Genomic DNA, 24321 nt, shown 5'->3' with positions numbered 1-24321 from the left:
TATTACGTTGTCTCTAATCATATCCTTCGTTAAATGTAAAAACTCGTAAAAATTAAACAATCCTTACATGCTCCACTTGCTATTCCATTTGTAAATGTTTATTCGTGTATCTTGTTTTTCTCTCATGTGGTTTATTGAACCTGTATTCAAAATAAAACGTCTATGTATTACGTGGTGGGAATGTGCATTTGCCCCATGACCTTTTATACTTTAAACAAGTTAATTCATGACTTAAATGTCTGTCTGCACAAGAAATAAACATACATGTACATGTATTATTTTTATGGTAATAGTGCTTAACTCTCGAGTTACTTTGGCAATTTAATTATCGACTTCTGAACACTTTCAGAACATTGCTTTAGTTATTTTTCATTGTTTATTAAGTGTTATTTAGTGATTTTGACACGAGTCAACACATCTCTGTGTAGACTGGCAAATAGCAAGAGTGAACTTGCCAAACTTAATTTGCTTAAAAAACATTAAAAAAACTAATTTACAATTTAAAAAAGCAAAAAAATGATAAGATATGACCCAAATCACTACTACATGCTATTTTTCACATGATGAAAATCTTTGAAAATGCTCTTGTCAGACATCACTCACATGATTATACATGTTATTTGGTTAGGGTGCTGGTTAGTGCACTCGCTCCTCACCAATGCGAACTGGGTTTGATTCCTGGTCTCGGCTCATGCGAGTTTGTCAAGTGGTCACCAGTCCCGGGTAAGTGGGTCTTCAACAGGCACTCTGGTTCCCCCCACTACACAAAAACACACTTTTGTGCAAAATCATGACAACAAGAGTGACTTTGTACGAGTTATCATAACTTTCTTTACAATCCTTGTAAACTACATGTTTAAACTTAAAACTTTATAAAAACACCTGTAATGTTTCTTGCGTGACCTTCTGGTGAAGATAATAGACAAGGACCAATCACATGATAAGATATTTGCGTACTTAAATGCTTCAGAAAGTTAATATTTTATACAATGTTTGTAAGACAAATCATAATTACATTTACATAAAGAAGATAATTAAAATATACTTAAAATACAATCTTCTGTCATTATCAAACATAACGAACTATTTTATCACTGGAATAAAAGCAAAAAATGTTACCTGTCATAAATGTCAGCAATTTGAACAAACTTAACACACAAATCATTTTTTATGTTTATTGTATAACATATACAAAAAGTTCACAACTAATATTGGACGGAATGTCAAGCACAGAATGATATCAGATCAAAGCTTGTAGACATAATTATAATATTAAAAAGTGAGTCAAAAAAGAATGCTTGTAATAATTTCATTGTACTTTTACACAACTGTTTTCGGCAAAAAAAAATCATGCTGACATTTTATTTTCTCTCAATTATAAGACATTTTTATAGACAAATAGTCGATGCATGTATTTAGAAAAATGACCTTACTAAAACTTTTGTTTCGATGTACTTTCATGTATATGTGGAACTAATTTTACATGTAATAAGTTTATGTTTTATTTATATATGTATTAATTTATTTATCTAAGTATTACAGAACTAAACAAGTTCTACTAGAAACTTACTTATTTCCTTTTTATATTCTCTACAATTCAATAGAAATAATTCATGTCTTTAAATAGTCACTATATATATTAAAAATCTAGCAAACACAAATAAAAACAAAAACGATATTATCATTTCACCTTTAAATACAAACAATATACTATTTTTTTCAATGTAGGAAAAATTTAATTTGTTTATCTTATCCCATGGGTTTTAACAGTTCATGATTATCAATCCTGAAAGTTAGCCAAGGATCTGTCCAGTACAGTGATTCTTGCCCAATTCAGTATATAAGGGCTAAGATCCCTTTTGATTTTTTTTTTCAAAGTCACACATATATACATGTATATATGTTTGACTTTGGAAAAAAATAAAAATATATATATTATTGATGCTAAGGTATTTTCTTCCTTTTATCGATGCAAATGTCCAAGCAAAACAATCTTTACAACTGTACAATAATCTTAAGTTGAAATCTTTCAATTCTGATTTCAGGATTAATCTTGGGGTCATATTCATAAAACTTCTTAGGTCATTTCTTGACTTAAGTCGAATTCCTACAATTTTCAAACTTATATTTAAAAAAAAAGTGTTTTTAACACAAAATTATGTAAATTAAATAACAATCAATGAAAATAAAGTGTTCCAAATATAATAAAGTTATTATATTTATCATATGACCTCTGATTCTAAACTCAGGGAAATGACTTAGGTTAGGACATGACTGAAGATGTTTTATACCAGTAGAGCTGGTATTCAATATTGGTCTTAATTGGACCAAAGAGCGATGTAGCTAATCGGATTACCTGTTATTAATAACTGTCCAACAGAGTGAATGAAATTGACCACCCAAGCTTTATAACCCCTGTTACCAGTTCATTTTACTTGTAAATGTAGATTAAATTGCATTGTTTACTTAGTAAAGAAGTGTTTTCTCTTGTACTATTTATTACTGACAGAGTCAGTTTTGTGGTATAATGTCTCAGGTGATTCTATGCCTAAAGCCTTACACTTACAATCACAAACTACATACAAACATTTAATTCAAACACGAAACTCCCTACTCTTAAGCAAAGCTCACTTTACTATATTCAAATCAAGATTTAAATATTCATAAACAAAAGTTCTGTTTTCAGTTTCAGTAAAGAATATCAGAATAAAAAAAACCCTCTTTATTATGAAATAAACCAACCCACTGTTCACAAACAAAACTCTCTATTAATAAATAGTCAACAAAAAACTCCCTTTCCAAAAAATAGGCAAACTCCCTATTTCAAAATACATTTCCCTATTCACAGACAGTTGCAATAACAGCTTGTAAATCTGCTAAACATGATTCCTGAAGTTTTGAATCTGTTGCATCCATATCAGACATTATGTCCTGAAGTTTGGCAGCAACATTTGCATTCTTCATCACAACTTTTGCCTGAAATAGAATCAAGTTTAAACAAATGAGATAATTAAATCCAAACCATATTATACAATGATCTTATTCTTTTGAACTTCTTGTCCATGTGATTTTGTATACTTGAAATAAATTGGGTGTTGACGCACATGTCTCTGCTAATGGATTCATATTTTATCATTTGGAAAGCATCTGACGAAAATAACAACAATTTCCATTAAAATTTATTTAAGTGGGTAATTAAGAAAAAACAGACCCATCACTATTGAACTTAATGAAATAAGTATAAACTAACCTTTTGGTTGTTGTAGATAAGAGCCCACAAAGCAGATGCTGCCCCTGCGGTGACCTTTTCTCGGTCCGACCCCACACACACCAGTAGCCGTGGCAACAGCTGGTCTATAAATAGAATGATGCAATGTTTTATAATGGATGGATAAAATGGTCTATAAATAGGATGATAAAATGGAGTATTATAATAAAATAATCAAAATTAATGGAATGATGATAACAATTTATAGGAATTTTATGATATATGTTCAGATTTTTTTTAAGTGTATACTTCCATTCTTATTTTTGTCTTTTCAAGATAGTTTTCATTAGGCCAATATACATTTATTGCTAGATTTTCATTTAAATAATTGTTTTAAATGGGGGTGACATATTATTTTCTTTCGATGACTGTTTTACAGTTAAATATATATGTGTTCATGCCCTTTCTTATTGCATAAGTGGCCATACACATGTGTTTCTAGATGAACCACAAACACAATCACAACAATTCTACTTTTTACATATGAATGTTATACATTGACAATTTGACGCAATAGGTATGAATACCAAACAGTACCAAATCGATATGAAAAAACAGACCATAGTTCAACATTTTTATTTATTAAGTCAATAAGATTAAAGGTGTGCTGGAAAAATGGGGCGGGCGGATGGGGTGGATGAAAATCAAACAGGGCGTGGATGAAAATCAAACAGGGCGTGGATGAAAATCAAACAGGGCATGGATGAAAATCAAACAGGGCATGGATGAAAATCAAACAGGGCGTGGATGAAAATCAAACAGGGCGTGGATGAAAATCTAACAATTGATTTAAAATCGCCTTAACATAAAAAAATATTTTGGAATATAATTACAGAGACGCAGCAAACTTATTTAATTATCAATATATGAGCATTGTAACATTTTACCACATTCACAATTTGTATTTATACTTCATAACAGGTAGTTTTCTTATCGTATTTTAAAACAAGAGCGCCTTAGAGGTGAAAATCCTAATCTTATCTGTATTTTTTTTTGTGAAACATGGGGCATAAGTCAACAACTATAAAATTATGTTTTCTGGACCCTTCTACACATGTGGGCATTGTCACTGGTAATATGTCATGTGTAAAAAGTTTCATATCACTATTTTTAATGGCTATGAGGTGATGGCCTTTTACATTGCTTTACATGAGCATATTGTTGAACTTATGGGATATCTTTTTAGATCATACACATTGCGTAGTATCCTTTTCAGAGAAAATTAAAATTGTAACATACAAGGCATACAAAATCATACCATTAGAAAGCAGCCTTGGCTTGTTCGAAGTGTGACATGCAAGGTTTCTGATAATCATCACAGCTGTTTCTTGAAGTCTGGTGGTGGGGCTTTCAACAAACTCTAGAAGGACGTCCAAACATGCTGAAAAATGTAGATTGGTAAAATTATGTGACTGGTTTTAATAGAATGGAAGCAGGCGCTAAAACCTGGTAGTGAATATTATGGGGTGTTTTTATCCGTAACTGTATACATACAAGTACAAATTGATAAGATAATCAATTCATACAAGTATTTTTTTTATTCTCAGAGTTAAAGGGGTCATGGGCATCTCTTCTTCTTCTAGTTAACCAAGGGACATAACTCATGGAGCTACTGTCAATCCTGTTTTTACTGTCAAAGGGGCATAACTCATTAGGTTCCTGCCCATCCCTTTCTCTCCCAGTTAACAAAGGGGCATAACTCATTAGGTTCCTGCCCAACCCTTTCTCTCCCAGTTAACAAAAGGGTATGACTCATTGGACCACTGTCCAACCCTCTTTCTCCCAGTTAACCAAGGGGCATAACTCATGGGGCCAGTGCCCATCCCGTTTTCTTCTGTTTAACCAAGGGGCATAACTCATGGGGCCAGTGCCCATCCCATTATCTCCTGGTTAACCAAGGGGCATAACTCATGAGGCCAGTGCCCATCCCTTTTTCTCCCAGTTAACCAAGAGGCATAACTCATGAGGCCAGTGCCCATCCCTTTTTCTCCCAGTTTACCAAGGGGCATAACTCATGAGGCCAGTGCCCATCCCTTTTTCTCCCAGTTAACCAAGGGGCATAACTCATGAGGCCATAGCCCATCCCTTTTTCTCAAAGTTATTAGTTAACCAAGGGGCATAACTTATGGCTTACTGCCTATCCCTTTCTCTCCCAGTTAACCAAGGGGCATAACTCAAGAGACTACTGCCAATCCCTAAGAAAAGCATGCCTTTTATGCAAGGAAACCTGTAAATGATCTCACTAGAACTGTTCTATTTTTTCGTAATATATTACTAGGTTATGCTATACTATAATTATATCACATCATAAATGCAATTACACAAAGTACATGTATGCATAACCAACCTGGTATTTTGAGTATGATCTGCTGACCCTCCAACGAAAATGACAGATTGATGAGTAACTCCAGCCAGAGTTGTTCAGTGGCTAGTTGTCTTCCTTTGTTGCCTTTACTTCGCTTGGGATTCAAGTTGCTAAACTCCTGCAGAAAGTTACTCTGAAAGAGTTTAAGAACATTATCATACACATGGTACATGGCTTTTTGGTAAATAGATGCTCAATCAGTCACTGGAAAATAAAAAGGCAAGAATTCATTACCAACATGCTAGAAAACACACAGGGTTTCAAGAGACTAATAACAAAACAGATGGGTTAAAAGTATGTGCATTTCTTTTAAAAAAGTAGGGATGGTTGGGCTCTTTTCTTACCCTTTTGATGCAAATAAACTTAAACCATTTTGATGCAAATAAACTTAAACTTCTAAACCCATCCACCAATTTTGATGTACATATGGTGCAGTGACTTAAATTAGTTTTTGTTGAACAGGCCCAAATCTGAATAAAACTGGCCAGCCAGGGAGGTCCAGTTTTTTTTAATAAGTGCTTTATTTCTTGCATTAATGGCCATTCTGAGAGCATTTAAGAACAAAAAATTATTTCCTGATTTATATTCACAAAATAGTAGAAAAGTAGGACTTTTCCACAAAAAAAGTATGAAAAGAGTGAAAGCCTGAAGCTTCAAATAGGATTCTTAATATTTATCATATTTTTAATCAGTTTTTATTTCTCACCAAAAAGAAAACAAATTTTCACATTAACTCTGCTAAATGTACGGACCTTACAGAATGACTACATTTTGTCTACCAGTGTGCACCAAAAAACATACTTATGTCTTATTTCATAAACACATTCCATTTCATACCACACTCACCTTCCACAAAATGTTGCGACACTCTGACGAGAGGGCCAGGTTTGCGAGGAGAGAAAACAGGCCCCGCTGCACGTGCTCCTTGTGTCCATTCTTGGAGGTGTACTTGACCACAGCGTGCACGAGGGAATTGGGGCTGAGACCGGAACTTCCAGCTGTTGGGCTTGTGTATGCCAGGGAACTTGTAGCTATGATGACAAACATTAAATACAAATAGGTTGTCAGGTTAGCATAGTGGTTAGCAGACTCGCTTCTTACCCTTGCAACCCGGTTCAATTCCTAACCTGAGCGCATGTGAGTATGGTTTGTCAGGTTTCCCTCACAACACAAGACTACAATCTTGTGTAAAATTGTGCCAATGAGAGTGATTAATGTAATGTTGTAATAACTTGTTTAACAAATGTTGTAAAAAATAAATAAGTTTAAACTAAACTCAATACAAAATATGCAGTTGTGCATCAGACAATTGCATGTAAAAGAGAATAGGGATTAAGACCTGAATTACAGTTGTTGGGCTATTGTACTGACTAAGGTACCAAAGTGTGGTCTTTATCAAGCAACACGAGTCTGTCTTGCTACATGCAGACTCATCATAGTGAACATTGAAGATTTAAAGATACTCTGATGCAATAGGCCAAGTTTCAATCCAAACTGCAATACATTTATGCCAATGACCTTCCCATTGTTACTTTGACCTTTGACCTACAAACATGGGTCTTGCAAGTGACACACAGGCTTCTTATGGTAAAAGTTGGGCAAACCTATCTTTAAATTGCCTCAAGGACATGACAAAGTTACAGAAAGGACAAGCCAAAATGCAAAAACATTTAACGACTGATCCCTTGAGTATAATCTTGGGCTATGTTTACAGACAGTCTGAAGTCTGAGTTCAGACTCAAGTGGCAAAACTGCAATTCTTTATTTCATTAAAATTTTCCTTCTTGTTAGTATCGATTCTGAAATTTGCTGAAATTCATTACTCTTCGAAATTGTACAATTATAATTTTGTATGAAAAATACTAAAAGTGCTTTTCTGAGTCTGAGTCTAGACTTGTACTTGAGGCTGTTCGTAATCATGAGCCCCGGACATCTAACCTAGGGATGTGGGTCTTGCAAGCAACAAACTGTCGTCTCATGGTAAATTACATATAGTTTAAGATGCACTCCTACTCCCAAATAAGATTTAACACAATTAATACAAATGTTTCATTATACCAAAAAGGATGAATAAATGTTAAAAACAATGGTTCTTATGAAGGATACCATTGTAGATCACAGTAAATCTTTTAGCACTCACCAATCATTTAATATTTTTGCGTATATTTTTCAGCTATTAAATACATGGTTACAATCTTGTTATCAGTGAATAGTATTTTCCATAAATGCATTATTTAGCAAGTAGTTAAAGGTTTATCACTCAAAATTTATGTTTGTTATACATACGTGTGTATTGATTATGAATAAGAGTTTCACTTTAAGAAAAATAATCAAATCACGGTTTCAAACTTTGAACAAAAAGCCCAGCAAATGTTAAGGTTCCCACAAAATATAACTATACACTTAACCTGTTGGGCTCGAGGCAGTGTAAGTGGTCAGGAGTGAAACAACACAAGCCATAAGGCCAATGTCCAGTTGACACCAAGACCACAGCTTGTGTACAATGTGGTGAAGCCCACTGTGGTAGCATGCCGTCTGAAAACACATTTGTTTGAAATTTGTGTACAGTTTATTTTTGCTTGAATTGAAACAAGTGTCCTTTTGTTGAATTAATGTATTTTGTAATTATAGCGAATAAAGAAAAAATGACCCTCATATTGGTGAAGCTTTCATATTCCCTCAATTTTGCTGAAGCTTTCATATTCCTAAACTAACAGAGTGTGACAATTGGCAACATTTAATAACTTCATTGACGAGTTGAAAGCCTCCAGCCCATACACACACAATAATATTCATTTATGGCACTTAAGTCAAGTTGTTTTTAAGTGACATATTTTTTTCTCGTTGCATTTACAACAAATAGAGAATTACATTTGCTTTTAAAAAGAAGTATCACATGGTAAACTTGACCAAAGGCTAAAACGGAACATTCCAAAACTAAACTAACCTTAACATCTTCGTTCTTGTACATAAAATTCCTCAAAAGGTCAAGTGTCAAGGTTAACTCCTGTATTAAGGCTTCATCCTTGACCTTTGACCCCTGTTTTGATTGGAGGGAGGTCATAGAGAGGCGGGAATGGGTCTGCTTTATATGTTCTAGAAGATTCTCAGCTAGGCCCACTGAAAAAAGAAATATGTTCAGTGGTTTTATGTTAACCAAAAAACTGCACAAAAAGAATAATTGTTTTGTTTCAGAGAAAGATCATGATGTATTTCATGTGTGAGCGCCAAAAGCAATATTTCACAAGTGGGGTAACTACGGGTGAAACTTTTACATATGGTGTTTATGAGGTGTTGTTTTTTTTACCTTACATTTACCTTACATTGAAACCACCAAATTTTTATAATATGCCTTAAATGTTAATTGCATTTTTCAAAAAAAGCATGCCACATTGTATGCAAGCGTAACACAATTTTGAAATAATATCGTTGAAATTGTATCCCAGCCCTGTTTGCGCCGAAGCTTGACTCGGATGTGAAAAAGCTGTCTTTAAGTTCAAAACAGTGATATAATATCAATTCTAAAACTACCAGAAACCATTCAATAAAAGGTTGTCTTGTTTGATATTTTAAGATCAGAATTGATCTGAATATCAGGAACTGCATGTTAAGAAGAAAGATTAAATATTGAATTATTTCACCATTTATATTTTACATGGTTTTGATAGTGTTGTTTTTTAACCCGAATTTGAACATGAACTTGAATAGACTTAGCCTATGTCAGTGATAAAGAAATATATTGTGATTTAAATGATGTTGCTGTTGTTATATATTTTTTAAATTGTGTAATAACTTTGACAATGCAAATGTATAATGTTATTTATTCAGTGCGAAAATGAAAAACAATAACACTTACACTCCAAAGCAGCTGATTTAGCAGTCTGTGAAATAGCCAGCAAACATCTAAGAGCAGTAATGACATGAATTCTCTCCCCTGTTTGTGAGTGCTCTCCTTTTCGAAGGAAGATTTGGTCACAGGAAGTAATCAGGGCCTTACAGAAGCTTGAACCAGCAGTTACATGGCCTCCATCTTTTTCTTCACCATCTTAAGAACAATGAAAACTTTTTCTTGTATATATCTTAAGAACAATGAAAATGTTTTCTTGTATATTTTATGATTATTATATTTAACATTCTAAAACTATGCTGTACATTTTGACATCTTCACCAACTTATTTAAATGGCTAAGTCTGGAAACCCTCAGTGTTAACAAATCATGAAATTTTGAAATTGATGAATTCTACAACAATAGAAATGGGCCTCAGCATGTTAACAGTGCTGAATTCCTTAACCAAATCAGAGATAATACTATCCGCATGTCTTACAATACTAAATAAAACAGAGAAAGTAGCAGCAAGTTCCAAAAAATGATTAATTTCCATTTTTTCATTTTTCAACATTAAGCTAACCTAAAAATCAAAATAAGCAATTCAAAGGCAATGCTACTAGTAATTGCATACCTGCATGCTGTGGAGAATTTAACAAAACAGTGAATGTCACTTGTCCTTCCACATCGGTCCTGCTAGCACCCAGTTTTCCCTCTTCACTACAGAGTGCTGATAGGAAGTCAAGACATGCTGTATACAGATCCCCCTTTCCATGACCTCCTTCCAGTATCCTTAACAGGGCCTCTGTGAAAGAAAAAAAACAATAAATAAGAAAACTTATGACTAATCCCTCCTACGCCTCCTCACTAGTCAACATAGCCAGAAAGTTAAGAGATACTGTATTCAAGTCCCCTCTTCCATGGCCCCCTTTTAGGATTCTTAGCAGGGCCTCTATGGAAGAGATAAAACAGTTCATTAGTGACCCCATGCTTCCCCAAGTTTCTCCTCCTCACTACACAATGTAGCCCAGAAAGTACAATGATACTGTATTCACGTCCCCTCTTCAATGACCTTTAAGGATCGTACAGGGCATTTGTAATAATGTGCTTACTAAAATCATTACTAATATGATAAGCAAGGAAAAAACTTAAATTCTAGAAAGACCTTACATCAAACCAACCATTATTATGGTTTGTGTAGCAACTGAGCTTAGACATCTTAATGGCTGCACCACAGTTTTATCATGCATATACTACACAATGCTGTTTAGGACATCAGAAATACTAACCATCTAAAGTCATCCACTGTTTGTGTAAAACAATTCCATATAACCAGCCCCTTCAGGGTCTTTGACAATTTTTGTTTTTACGAAGGGGAACCTAACAAATGTCTTAATGTTAAAAATGTTCCCTTAACGCGCATTATTGTGGCTAGTTTAGAACCTGAGGTAGCACTTTAACAGCCTGATGCACTGCACTGGGTTTAAACCAGGGTCGTCAAAAGCATGAGCACAGCCTGACAGGTCTTCCAGCAGCCACTAACAAAAAAGTAGGAGGTTTTCTGACAGAAAAGAAGGAAATAGTAGGAATATTTTTAACAAAAAAGTAGGAAAAGTAGGAATATTTTAGGTTAAATATGTAATTATTAATAGCTATTAACTTACCTAGAGGAAATGTTTTTAATGGAAAATCATAACATTCTATATGCCACATTGAATATTTTAGTGAATGATGCTTGGTCGGTTTCTGAACTGTGTGGGTGAAAAGATGATGCACATCAAAGTGGAACATGTTGCCACACCTTTCAACAACAGAAACCAGCCAGTTTGATATCTTAAGTTCATTTTCTGCAAGTAAAACTAGCACAAAGATCAAACTTGAATATTTTTGCGGACTTTATTTTCAAAAAAGTAGGAATAGTAGGAGTTTTTTTAGAATAAAGTAGGAAAAAGTAGGAAGCTGTAATAAAAGTAGGAAAAAGGAGGAAAAGTAGGAAAAAGTATGAACGCTGGAAGGCCTGCTGAGCCACATAGCTTTATCACAATAAACAGTGTAGTATGTTATTTGAAGAGTACCTACCAGCTATGGGTGTCCATTGTTTGGTAAGAACCTGCCCCAGCACCTCAACTGCTGCACCACACTGAGTTTTGACAAGGGTCGTCAAAAACATAAGCACAGTGTTCCAAACTTCACAACAGCTGCCATATGTGTCTGCTGATACTGAAAGAAAAACAGAGCAACATTTTGTTTATAGAGTATATTACACATTCATAGTCATTTAATATTATTTTTGTTTTAACTTATCCACTTTGCCACTGAGGACATATACTCATTTTGGTTTATGATAAAATTTCATACAGCAATTTTTGTCAACATTTGAATGTTTTTTGTAACAGGCAAACTGACCAGGTATCATTTTTGCCATTTGGCAGTATCATTATCTGGTTGTTGGGTATTAACAATTGTTTATTAAAAGTCCTTATTCATTTAAAGTGACTCTTGTATTTAAAATCAATACATACACAGGTGTAACAAACATTAATATTGAGCGATAAACCTTCCAACTTCTTAATAAATAAGACATTTAAGGAAAATATGAATAACTGAACACAAGATTGTAACCCTGTTTTTAAATAGCTAAAAACACACTAATATTGAATGACTGGTGGGTCTTAAAAGATTTACAGTGATCAACTATTGTTTCAGAAGGTAGAAATAATGTGTTTTCTTCACCTTTCTTTCAAATTGAACACGGTACCCTTCATAAGTGACCATTGTTTTTTATATTTATTCCTCCCTTTCCATAAATTAAAACAATTGCATCAATTGCGGAACATCTTATTTGAGAGTAAGAGTCCATCTTTAAGCAAATGAACTCACCAGAGCTGAGAATGCCCCTTTAACAAGAGTCATCACAAGTTACCAAACTTGGCTGTGATTTTTTGCCCATACACATATTGTCTAAGTTTGGTGATGATTGGACAAGAGCTTCTCAAGTTACAGCTTGGACAACATCAAATTTGTAAAAATTTAGGCAATTCAATGGCAACCCCTCTTATGTGATAAGGGCATGTGCACAAAGGTTCTTGCTGAGCAGCACACAGGATCGACGAAAAAGTGGTTGAATATCAGGGAAAATATTGGCGGAAATTAAAAGTAAAGCATGCTTTATATCAATAAAATTAAAACTGCCTTTCAATCCTTTAATTTTTATCATGTCCGTTATGAGAATATAAATCTGTTGTGTTTTTTGCCTCACCATCAGAAAAAATCCTAAGAAGTGACACAATTCCTCCGAGAGCAACCCTATCCTGTAACACATGCAGGCGTGTGGTGTGGTCGTGCACAAGGCATGTGTTCAACAGGCGCAGAATGTGCACGTGCATCTCGAGCAGCTCAGTGAAAAACAGCTCCATCGGCACGGAGCTCGTCAAGCCCTGTATGCCCTCTAGGAATCCAGCATCAAGCATGCTGAAATTGAAGGGAAAAATTGTTTTTCTTATGGGAGATTTAACTTAAACAGCTGGGTTTTTTAAATAGTTTCTAGGTCTTGTGCTGATTTTGAATCCTTTCTCGAAACACCAACCACTTCTTTTTACCGAACTTAAGTAGTCTGGTGAATTTGATTTCACTAAAGGAAGTAGCAAAACCAACTCATGCCAATAGCATTTTCAACTAAAGTCTTGGGATATAATTTATGTTTAACTGTATTTTGATGTTTGTTGTTTTCCAGTCAAACACACATTATTTAAAAATATAACACCAGAGTTATGGACCTTGCTTATCCAATCTACTAACATGTTTACTAAGTTTCAATTGAATATCTTAAAACGTTTTTTTTTTTATGGTCAAGGTGTTAGTCTTTGAACTCTGACAACAAAACTTCACAAGGAATAAAATAAGTAACTCATTCCTAACAGTAGTGACCTTATCTTGAGGCATTTAAATGATAAGGTTCCTAACAAGCCAAGTCAATCAAAAGGCCCTTCTTTTCACACTGCCTAATTGTATAACGTAATTCAATCAATAAGCCTTAAAACCTAAAAACTGCTCCTTACCTTACAAACAAGCGAATAAGTAACTCATTCCTTACAGTAGTGACAATATCTTGAGGCGTTTGAACGACAAAGTTCTTAACAAGCCGAGTCAATCAAAAAGCCTTTCTTTTCACACTGCTTTACTGTTTTAGGTAATTCAATCAATTAACCTTAAAACCTAAAAACTGATCCTTACCTTACAAAGAATGGAATCAGTGACTCATTCTTCAAAGCGGTAACTGTATCTTGTGGGGCTTGAACAATGAGGTTCCTAACAAGCTGGGATACGGCTGCTACAAGACAGGGAGTGGTCACCGACTGTTGTGTGGTTATCTCCCCTGGACACTCTTCACCAGAACTTTCTGCACCTCCTTGTGAAGAGTAAAAAATTATATTACTGTATAGGCATTGATATTTGGTGTTGTTGTTTTTTAAAATATGCATGCTGTCTTCTGTTTTTATATTGCCATGTACTGGTATAAGTTTTTTACTTTTTTTGCTTTCGCGCTAATTCTTTATGTATTATTGAGCATTTAAGAAAATTAAAAATAAGAAAACACTGAAAATGCCTAACATCAAGTTAAAAGCTGTATCCCTTCAAGCTTCAAACAGAAAACCAGTACGCTTTTTACAAAGCCTTTCTAAATGTGAAGGCAAAGACAAAAACCAATGACAAAACCATAGGACTGACAACTCTTCTACAACTACAAGTTCCTTACCTTGCTGAGAGGTTGGAGTAGTTGTAGGGGTCCGAGCCCCTACGGCCCCCAGCCTCTCTGTTGGCCGAACTGACGAGACCCCTGATGACTGAAGTAAGGAATAAAATGTGTTGTTTTAACTACATTTATCAAATTTTGGGTACAAAATTACTCCTCATTATCTGGCGGTGGTAAAATTCCTTCTCTGGCTCCAAAGTTTTGTTCAAGTTACACTGCGGATGTTATGGGGGTCAAGCCATAATGCATTTCGTTTTAATTTATAACAAGCATTTTCAGTGAAAAGATATCCCCTGCCAACGATGGCTTGTTTGTGCTTGATGGCTTGTTTGTGCTTGAAAGTTAAAAAAAATCTCAGAAAGAATAAGATAAGCACATTGGTTTATCCCTTTCCGAGCCAAATTATAAAATATCGACCGGGACTACTTTATGATAAAAAAATTAACGAAATAAATCAGAGGGATAAAATGAACAGGCATCATCCCAGTATAGTAATTCATATTTATTTTAAGTTTCATGAAATTCTGCCAGCTAGTGACTGAGAAATGGCTGTGAATGTGCATTTTTCAAAAAATCAAGGGCAATAACTCCAAGGACAATTGACCGGTCAAATTTTTTTTGGAAGGGCATCATTCCAGTATAGTGGTTCATATTTATTTTAAGTTTCATGAAATTATACTGGCTAGTTACTGAGAAAACGCAGGTGACGGACGGACGGACAGACGGAAGGAAGGACGGACGGAAGGAAAGACGGACGGACGGACGGACAACGCCATTTCAATATCCCCCTCCCTATTTCATAGGCGGGGGATAATAATAAAACACACAATGTTGCAAATTGATGTTTGATGTATACGTTGAATAAAATATGTTTTAAATAATAAGATATAATTATAACAATCAAACAAATTAAAGAAAAATCGGATATTTCATTAAAGTTAAATGGGACCTGTTTTGTTTTGAAATATTCCCTACATTTTAAAAGTTTTTAATGAGCTTTTTGCAGAAAATTTGTATATAACAGATTTTTTTTTTTTTAACCCTTTCCTTCACAGAGGAGTGGCCACATCAGCCGCCAGAGTTAATCCCCTTATTATATAACTTTAGAGCAATATGTATCCATGAGGTTATGGATAGAGGAGTAAAAAAGACGTATCTATGAAGAGAAGGGGACGTCTCAAAGTCATACAGTTACCTGAAGCAATGACATGGTATTCTGGTGGGAAACATTCGTTGACCTTGGCAATAAACCAGCGTCAGCTGAAAATATACAGATAGTATTTTAACTGTAAACTATATCTGAGTATCATTGCTTTTATCATAAATTAATAAAGTTGATATAAAACTAAATGATTTTGGTATAAAAATAAATATTAGTTTTCAGGTGGTAGATAAATAACATGTAAATGATAACATGAGTGCCACAGAGAGAATGCCAATGTACTTTTTCACTGCCAATCAAGGGGCATTACTCAACAATGATTAAATCAATAGTTATTGCCTGAATGATATAAATGCATGTGCTGGCTGTGGCAACATGAATGCCAAGTTACATTTGAATATCTTGAAAGTATTAGGGTCAAGAATAAAGTTACACACATGACAACAATGCTGCAACAGCAACAAGAATGACAATGACACCAACACTTTGATACTACCGTAATTCACCTTAGAGTTTGGACACTCAATTTGGACACCCAAAATTATTTTCAAAAAGAATTTATTTTGGGTACCTAATTTTCGGACACCCAAAGGTCATCAATCATAATTGTAGATAGTCCAACTTGATTTGGACGGGCATCTGATATTGAGATATTTTTTGCATTGGCAAAGTCTCTGGACCGTCCAACATAGATAGATAAGCTAAAATAAAATCCTTGAAACTTCACGTATTATTATGAAACTGGTGAGGGCCCTCATTTAGAATTATTGTTCTATGACATTTATACTTTATATCCAAAACATGTACCACTCTTTACCTAGAACTGATAAAGTATTCTCCGATGCCGACTGCGATAATTGCTGAATCTCTGACGTCAACGTGGGCTGAACAGCGGGCTGGGGATGGTATGCCGATAACATGACCGTCATTTCCCGATACAGTTGACAATGTTCAACAAGAGCTAGTAGGGCGGGAAGACCCGTTAACGAGACGCCATATTCTGTATCCATGACGATAGGTCCCGCCCATATCCTTTGTTCGCCTTCGGAAGTGCCACTAGGCAATGGAGTGCTTGTCAGGTTTACTAGTAACAAGGCAGCCTGAAATATTGTTAATTAAAAATCAAGTTTGCACTCCCTGTCTTATTTTCATAAAACATAATAATTTCATTACTAAATTTTCTAGATTCTACTTTTCATTTTATTCTTCAAATCATATTCCTGTTCTTACCTGTTGTCGGACAATGCTGCACTCGGACGTATCAAGCAGTATGGAAAGAGCCGCTGCCCAAATACCCCCAGGGATGTGTTTACAGTTTGCTGTCAACAGTTTCCGACCTTCTTCCAAGCACGACAAGGTCACAGCAATACCAAGACCAGCTGTCCGCACCTTGTGATAAAAAATTGCAAATTTAAATGATTTAATTTACAACATTTCATTTGGCAAACAGAAGCCAGAAAATTACAAAGGTTTTATCTACATTAAGCTGTAAAATATCATGAGTCACATAACAAATGGTCTCCATGGTGACTATTAAGATGAGTTCAAGTAACAAAACATCTTCATTGATGCTGGAATTATGGATGATGTCCACATAATAAGATCCACATGTATTGGACGGTATCCGATCAAAGTCTCTATAAGTTCACAGAGTAAGCATCTAGTTAATTTCTGGGTTAACTGACATATAATCTCAATGGTGACTGTAACAAGTTGTTCACTCTCCTCAGAATCCTTTTTTGACCCCAGCATAAGCAACTAAGGAAGTCCTAGGTGATCTGACATATCATCTCCATGGTGACTGTAAAGATGAGTTGGAGTCACAAACAACTTGTTCGCTTACCTTAGAATTCCTTTTAGACCACAGCATAAGTAAGTACCAAGTAAATCCTTGGTCACCTGACATATCATCTCCAAACGACTATAAAGATGAGTAAAACTAACAACACAGCTTGTTCGCTTACCTCAAAATCTCTGTAAGTAAGCCCACAGTGTAAGCATCCATACAAGTCCTGGGTTACCTGATAATCATCACCATGGTGACGGTAAAAAATGAGTTGACGTAACAAAACAACTCATTTGCTTACCTCAGAATCTCTGTAAGCCCACAGTGTAAGCATCCAGTCAAGTCCTGGGTCACCTGACATATCGTCTCCATGGCGACTGTACAGCCAGTTTTTTGGCCACTCCTACAATTAAACAATACGACAGTTATCGAGAATTCATTTTATGTCAATGTCAGTAATCTTAATAACAACTTTATGCAGTTTGGTCAAAGTACTTGATTAAAATTATAATAAGGTATTGATTTCAATAATTTTGGTACTATTTTTGATGATATAATAGGTAGATTAATATATTCAGTGTGCCATCTGCATAAATATCAGCAACCGTGGTACTTTATTCTGTTACACTTCATGACCATGGGAAAGTTGACTGAAAAAATCTCATTTTAAAGAATATACATGAGGCAGGCGTGACAAGCATTTTTCCATTGAAATTTCACATAACAACTAAATATACAACACCAATTACCCTGTATTGTCATACTGTACCTCTCCTTTAGATTGTGTTGCCATCTCATATGCCAGGTGCCTCAGACACAGAGTGGCAGCCTTGGTAACACCCTTTCCCATAAAGGACATGGCTGTACCTCCTCGACCGATGTGGAAGGCACACACAACCTCCAGTAGACAGTTAAGAACCTGACAAAGGAGCGTGTTCCCTTCCTGATCTGTACATTCCTGGCTCCACCCTGGCCTATATAAGGACAATTATCAACAATAGGGTTATTGGTACTGCATTAAGATCTTGCAGCTTAAAATAAAAAATTCTTGCAGATTCGGAATACTGGCCCCAATTTCTCGTATTTCTTAAGCTTAACAGGCTTAAGTAGCTTATATCAATTAGACAAAACACATACTTAAATGACCATTTTGGTAAATAAAATATGGTTTATTGGGATAACCATAAAAGTAATTCCTATTTCAAGTCTAATGAAGTTAATATTACATGAATTAAAGACAAAGAAAAATGGTGAGATTAGCTGTTCATCCTGTTATAAGGGACATAAAAAGTGTCCAGGAACTGGGTCCAGCTGATAAACCCTAGATGTTCGAAATCAAGATCAGAAAAAAATCCATTTTAAAAAGTATATGATAGTTTTTTTCATTCATATTTGAAAACCATTTTTAAGCAACTATTTCAATTCAGTTTTCCATTTATATTAAATAACAAGTGTTTTTAGTATAATTTATCAAAAAATATTTTTTCCATCAAAAACATCTTTACTGGAAAGATAAATATATAATATACGGTAGGCCTGAAGTGCACAAAATGGTTTCAACACATTTCAATTGGCAGCCATTTTAACTTGAGTGTATCATGTATAAGTTTTTTTATGAGTGATGATGTAATGACTTTATATAGCATCCAGTCAGCATATAAACACATATAATAGTCATGACAATCTTGACTATAACTATACAAGATGATGATCTCATTTCTCTTATGATCGATAGAACATACAAATTGCAAATGAAATTTTACCTGGCGGTTATGTGCACAAGGGCCAGCAGTGTGGCCTCCAGTGCAGCTAAGTTGTAGAAATGTGGAGCGTCAGTCACGTTCAATCTCTGCACCAGACGATGGGCTAGATCCCCTCGTAGTTGATGAAACTTTAACCTTCAGAGCATAAACAATCATAACGTCAATATTTGTATGAAAGTGTAATAACATTGTATTAACAAATCTATATATCCATCAAAAAAGTTTGCATAAAGCTACCTATGGTCATAGGAAATGCAAAGTTATGGCTAGTTCTGGCTTCAATAACTATAAATTTCACTACTGATTCATTTTTTTGCTTATCAAAAATTGTCAAATTTTTTTCTTTAAAATTTCGGCTTTCATTTAAAGTAGAAGATAATACCAAACAGAGGCAAAATTGAAATAACCAGGAACTTTCTGTTAAAAAATATACAAAAAATAAATTCACCCAATTGGGCCATGTTTAAAAATGAGCGCACCATGTCTGTCGTTTTTCACTTGAAAAGTGGCATAATTTAACAATTATAACTGTAATGGTAATAGGCCTTGTAAATGGGCACATTGTCTTCTGTAACATATCTACCAAGTTTCAAATAACTATTTTGAATGGATTTCAAGTTATGACCACAATTAAAGTTTATACACGACAAGCTACACATGTATACTAAAACAACTACAACAGAAAGGCTAATTAAGACAATACCTGGACATTTTTTTCAAAAAGTAAAAAACACACACACATTTGAATGAGAAACCAAAAAAGTTAAATTCCACTTGGCTTACCTTACAGTGAGAAGATAGGGCAGGGAATTGTTGTAGGCCGAGATAAAAGCTAGCAATGCTTTGTCAAGGGACCTGAAACAGTATTCACAAAAATAAAACATTTACTAGAAAAAAAGAGTATAAAAGAATCCTACTTTATCTTACCTACTGATCTTATGCATAAAATAATCCTATAGTCCATTTAAAGGGTAAACTCTTTTACCTTTATAACTGTCTACATTCTGAACTCTTTCAGATAATGAGAGAACAGCAGACAGTTTGCGGTGCAAACCAAAAAAAGGTAATACTTCGACTTCAAATGCCTTGAGGAATGAAATAGTAAAATGTAGTGCCAACAAGAACACACTGGAGACAACATTAACTCTCATATACTGTTGTTTTTCAGAAAAACAAGCGTAACAGCTAGACAATTAATAAAGCCAGAGTTATGGGCCTTGTAAGAAATTTAGGTATTGTATTTGGTAACATTTGTACCATTTATCATTGACAATAAACAACACCAAAGCTGTTACCCTTGACTGAATTTCATTGATAAAGAGAAAAGCTTAAAAAAGTCAATTGGTACAACCATTAGTCTTTATAGATGTAAAGCCCCAATTTCTCGAAACTTCTTAAGTCCCTTATAACAGGATTAAGCTAATCTCACTATTTTTGTTGTTCTATAAAATGTGTTATATTTACTTCTTCAATATTTTTTAGAAATTGTGTAGGAATAATCTGTATGATTATCAGAATAAAACATTTTTCATTTATCAAAATCCATATTCAGTAATATGTATTTTAGCTAATTGAAATAAGCAACTTAGCCTGTTAAGCTTAAGAAGTTTCGAGAAATTGGGGCCTGACCTTCAAATGAACTCATATCATACCTCTTGATGTTGACCTGGCCCTCATTTGCCTCTTCTGCCATTTCTCTAGCAGTCTGTCTGTGTAATAGACTAATTAGAGGACCTTTTGGATGGTAGAGCACCTCGCCCACCCATTGCAGGATGTTATCTGGTGCCCGATTGGTCAGTTTCAAAACGAGGCTGATAAATCTCAGAATATCCCAAAGGAGGCTCTCATCTGCTGTTGAGGCTGGAGTGACCTTCACAAACCTAAAATATAAATGCTGCATCATGTGGAATGGGCACAAATATATTGACATTATTTTGTGGGATGACCACTCTAAAAGGTAATAAAAATATTGTTTTCTGCACGTGCATTTTTGGACTAATATTTACATCAACAACCTTAGACTGAGAGTCTGAAATTCCTTTAAAAATGGGCTGAATTCACTTACTTATTAATTACTTTTCATAAGGAATACACCCATGTGTTTTAATTATTTTTGTAAGACATATGGGCGATAAAAATCATTTGAATGAAACATGAACTGTTTGAAATGTTTTAAATAACCTGAATACTCCTTATTTACATGCTTTATAGTTTGTAAAATATTTGTCTTTTATATTAATTATTATGTCAACTTTGTATGCCAAAGATTCAGAGTATATGCCACTCGTAATTATATTTAACTACAAAGAATGCTATATTAATCAATGCATTATATTTAACTACAAAGAATGTTATATTAATCAATGCAATCATATTATGGCTTGAGCATTTCATACTTTGAAACTACTTAAGTTGCCCTATTTATTACAAAACACAGTTTCCTCTTCTAAACTGCCATTCGATAAGACAACTACATGTACAATACATATACTATACTATGCCCAAATATACTTATAGTTTGTTTTCGGAACCAGGACGAGAAACCAATACTGAGCTAAGGTAATTATGGTACAAATTAAAACAATAATGAATATTCATAAAACATTTTAATTAATATGATAAAACACTAAAGCAGATGTTGATAGTGCATGACTGTACAGTCTATGTAAGTTTCTAATTTCATTCACATGATTTTACTATATGTAAGAGTTCAAGTTATGCCTTTACAACTTTTTCAGCTGAAAAAAAAGGATATTGTTGCCAGCCCCCAGTGAGGATCGAACTCACGACCCCTGGTTTACAAGACCAGTGCTCTACCACTGAGCTATGGAGGCATGTGCTCTCCAGTGGTTTAAACTAGCATATAAATCCACCTAATGTTATAAATCCAATACTTGTTTATGCACATACTAGACCATGATAATACATCTATTATTAGCTTTCTGATATGCTTGACTGATCATGCTATATTTAAGTTCAAGATTTATGTGTGAATGTACAGTAGAGTAGAAAAGTTGTTCACATCAATTTTTTTTATATTTTCGTATCCAAAATGGTGCAATTTCCTGCATTTTAAACAAGTTTACAGTTATGTTCCCATGATTTAGAATTACCAACTAAAGTCCGATTAACATTAAAATTATTTGTAAAAAGGTTTAATGGTTTCTCTTCCTTGATTATTGGTATTTCTCAAGTTTTCCGACAATAAAATATCGACTCATGTTTCGTTTAGTGCGGGTATTATTTATGTTGACACCGTTGACGTCACAGCAAAACGTGTAAAGCACGCTGCATGCTGGAACACAAAAGAGCCCGGAGCAAAAAATAATCAAAGGTTAATAATAAGCAACACAAAATATAACTTTTAAACTAAAGACGGGAACGCGACTCAATTAATTACGACGACATAGCATAACCCTTATTAATAACACAGATATCTTAACACGGTTCTCAATTATAATTTAATAATTGGTTAACAAACGGACTCGGGATTAAGAAACAAAATAAAACGACACATGATTTATGTTACCGAAATCAATTAACACTTATTGTTTACTTTGCGTTCATAGATGATTATAGGGATGAAGGTCGCAATTACGACAGTGGTGTTTTTCACACATTCCCATTCTTATAAAGAATAGGAGGAGTTTGGTTAATTGGCACTGTTAAACCTCACCGACACGCCTTCATGCTGTCGTCGATCCTGAATGGCTGATACAAATGTCGTAATAGTCCCGACACGCCTTCTGGCTGTCAGTCAACCGTTGCAACCGTTGCAATCGCAACAAAATCGTGTAGTGTCAAAACTGATGATTGTTTTGATAAGGATTGTCGCTACGCGGATTAAAGCATGTCGGCATAATTAACGCGTGTCGGTAATTGGCCTTGCCAGCGGAAGGCACGTCGGGCCCGACAAGCCATAAAGGGCTGGCGGAAACCCTGCTTTTATGAATAAAAAGAATAGTAGTTTTACTTTTTATAACAGAAAAGGTGTTTACTCTATAAATATATTAAGCATTTTACACAAATGGTCATTCAATGGGTTTTTTCATCGCCTTAGTAAACAAGTTTGATCAGAATAAGAAATGTGTTTCTATTTATATCATTTATACAATTTTGATGATTTCTAGTGCTTAATTAATACATAAAACATTACTAAAACAACTACAATTAATCAACATATCCATATACTGGTTAGCAACCCCTTTTTTTACAAGGTCAGAGGTATAAACAACGTTTATTTGGGTCGAATTCCACATACTTCTAACATTTGATATCTGTCAAAAATGATGCCACAATGAAGCGCAAGACTGATTTGTGTAAAATATTTTGTTTTGACTGGTTTTAATTAAATGGGCGAAAAAGTAGTACGGGCGAATAAAGGGCCCCTAACCAGTACAGATATTACAATAGGTATATACCAGGCCTTCTAAAAGTATAGAACATAAATCAGTCTGGATCCTGCGACCCCCCCCCCCCCAAAAAAAATCCCCAACCACTCAAAATAAGACCTGTTCAAAAGCCTGATTAAATATAAATGTCGCACATTTTCACGGTGTGTATTCTGTCAATATGTATTCGCGATGTGACAATTCATAAGAGGGCTCTAGAACCATCATGGCAGATTTAGATAATAATTGATACAAACTTAATTTCAAATGAGATTCTCATCGAGTTTTGTGGCGTTTCTAACAAGAAACGCTGTGATCGTAATTTAAATTAGCTGCGGCCAGCAGGAAGCAGTCAGACGACAAAAAATGAAACAGAATTATGATTTATTTGCTTAATGCTACTACAGTGGTAACTGATAATCTTGAATAATCATATATATCTAGATTTCTATTCGGGGCTTCTAGCTATAAGTTTGATACCGACAACAAATTTTTCATTACAGTGTATCAAAATGGCGTAAGCGGCGCACTCTGCTTTCAGACTCTGTAGTTAATCAAGCGTGTTGCTGTTGATACCCAATTACAGAACTAGGTTAATAAATTCGGAATGTTAATGCTTTCCCGAATTAACTATGACAACTGATTAATTTATAATGACATCTAACCATGATGGCACATCATCCATGACATAAAATGAGAATTTCAGTCACTAAGCATACCTTGGTTACTGTGATGAAACAATTAGTTTTTATTATGGATATGATTTTGCACTACTTACCTGGCTACCGCTCCACACCAATCAAGTGTGTGGAAAATCTCCATGACACCTGCATCGCTCCTAGCAACAAGGTAACCAAGTAGACGCCTGAGTGATCGCTGGACTGCGAAATGTGAGGTTGAGTTTGTGATGTCATAGACTGCTGACTGAAGACCTTGACGGAGATGTGAGTTTGTCAGAATTATTTTGTCAGTCGGCGTCAGGCGGAGTTTTGCAGAAAATCTAAAAT

The 24321-nt window shown here is 34.7% G+C and overlaps 1 protein-coding gene and 1 non-coding gene across 3 annotated transcripts in view; both read right to left on the bottom strand.

Annotated features, from left to right (window-relative positions):
• Positions 1 to 1161: 1161 nt before the first annotated feature.
• The window catches only part of LOC128242091 (rotatin-like), a 69783-nt gene continuing 46623 nt past the window's right edge, over positions 1162 to 24321 (bottom strand). For both annotated transcript variants that reach the window (XM_052959134.1, XM_052959135.1), the window contains 22 exons: positions 24093 to 24314; positions 20576 to 20803; positions 19707 to 19778; positions 18924 to 19058; positions 17930 to 18134; positions 17462 to 17563; positions 16605 to 16763; positions 16192 to 16474; positions 15408 to 15472; positions 14216 to 14303; positions 13693 to 13867; positions 12719 to 12930; positions 11539 to 11679; positions 10094 to 10264; positions 9490 to 9678; positions 8581 to 8753; positions 8042 to 8168; positions 6480 to 6664; positions 5616 to 5766; positions 4527 to 4649; positions 3251 to 3354; positions 1162 to 2976 (listed from right to left, as the gene is read on the bottom strand). In XM_052959134.1, the coding sequence (XP_052815094.1) occupies positions 2839 to 2976; positions 3251 to 3354; positions 4527 to 4649; positions 5616 to 5766; positions 6480 to 6664; positions 8042 to 8168; positions 8581 to 8753; positions 9490 to 9678; positions 10094 to 10264; positions 11539 to 11679; positions 12719 to 12930; positions 13693 to 13867; positions 14216 to 14303; positions 15408 to 15472; positions 16192 to 16474; positions 16605 to 16763; positions 17462 to 17563; positions 17930 to 18134; positions 18924 to 19058; positions 19707 to 19778; positions 20576 to 20803; positions 24093 to 24314 (3448 nt within the window). In that variant the 3' untranslated portion in view covers positions 1162 to 2838. The remainder of the gene's footprint in view (positions 2977 to 3250; positions 3355 to 4526; positions 4650 to 5615; positions 5767 to 6479; positions 6665 to 8041; positions 8169 to 8580; positions 8754 to 9489; positions 9679 to 10093; positions 10265 to 11538; positions 11680 to 12718; positions 12931 to 13692; positions 13868 to 14215; positions 14304 to 15407; positions 15473 to 16191; positions 16475 to 16604; positions 16764 to 17461; positions 17564 to 17929; positions 18135 to 18923; positions 19059 to 19706; positions 19779 to 20575; positions 20804 to 24092; positions 24315 to 24321) is intronic.
• Positions 21686 to 21757, bottom strand: Trnat-ugu (transfer RNA threonine (anticodon UGU)). Its single transcript has one exon. It is a non-coding gene; the product is annotated as a tRNA-Thr (tRNA).

The sequence above is a fragment of the Mya arenaria genome, chromosome 8 (genome assembly GCF_026914265.1).
Source record: "Mya arenaria isolate MELC-2E11 chromosome 8, ASM2691426v1".
NCBI lineage: Eukaryota > Metazoa > Mollusca > Bivalvia > Myida > Myidae > Mya > Mya arenaria.
This window is presented reverse-complemented; position numbering and strand designations above follow the sequence as displayed.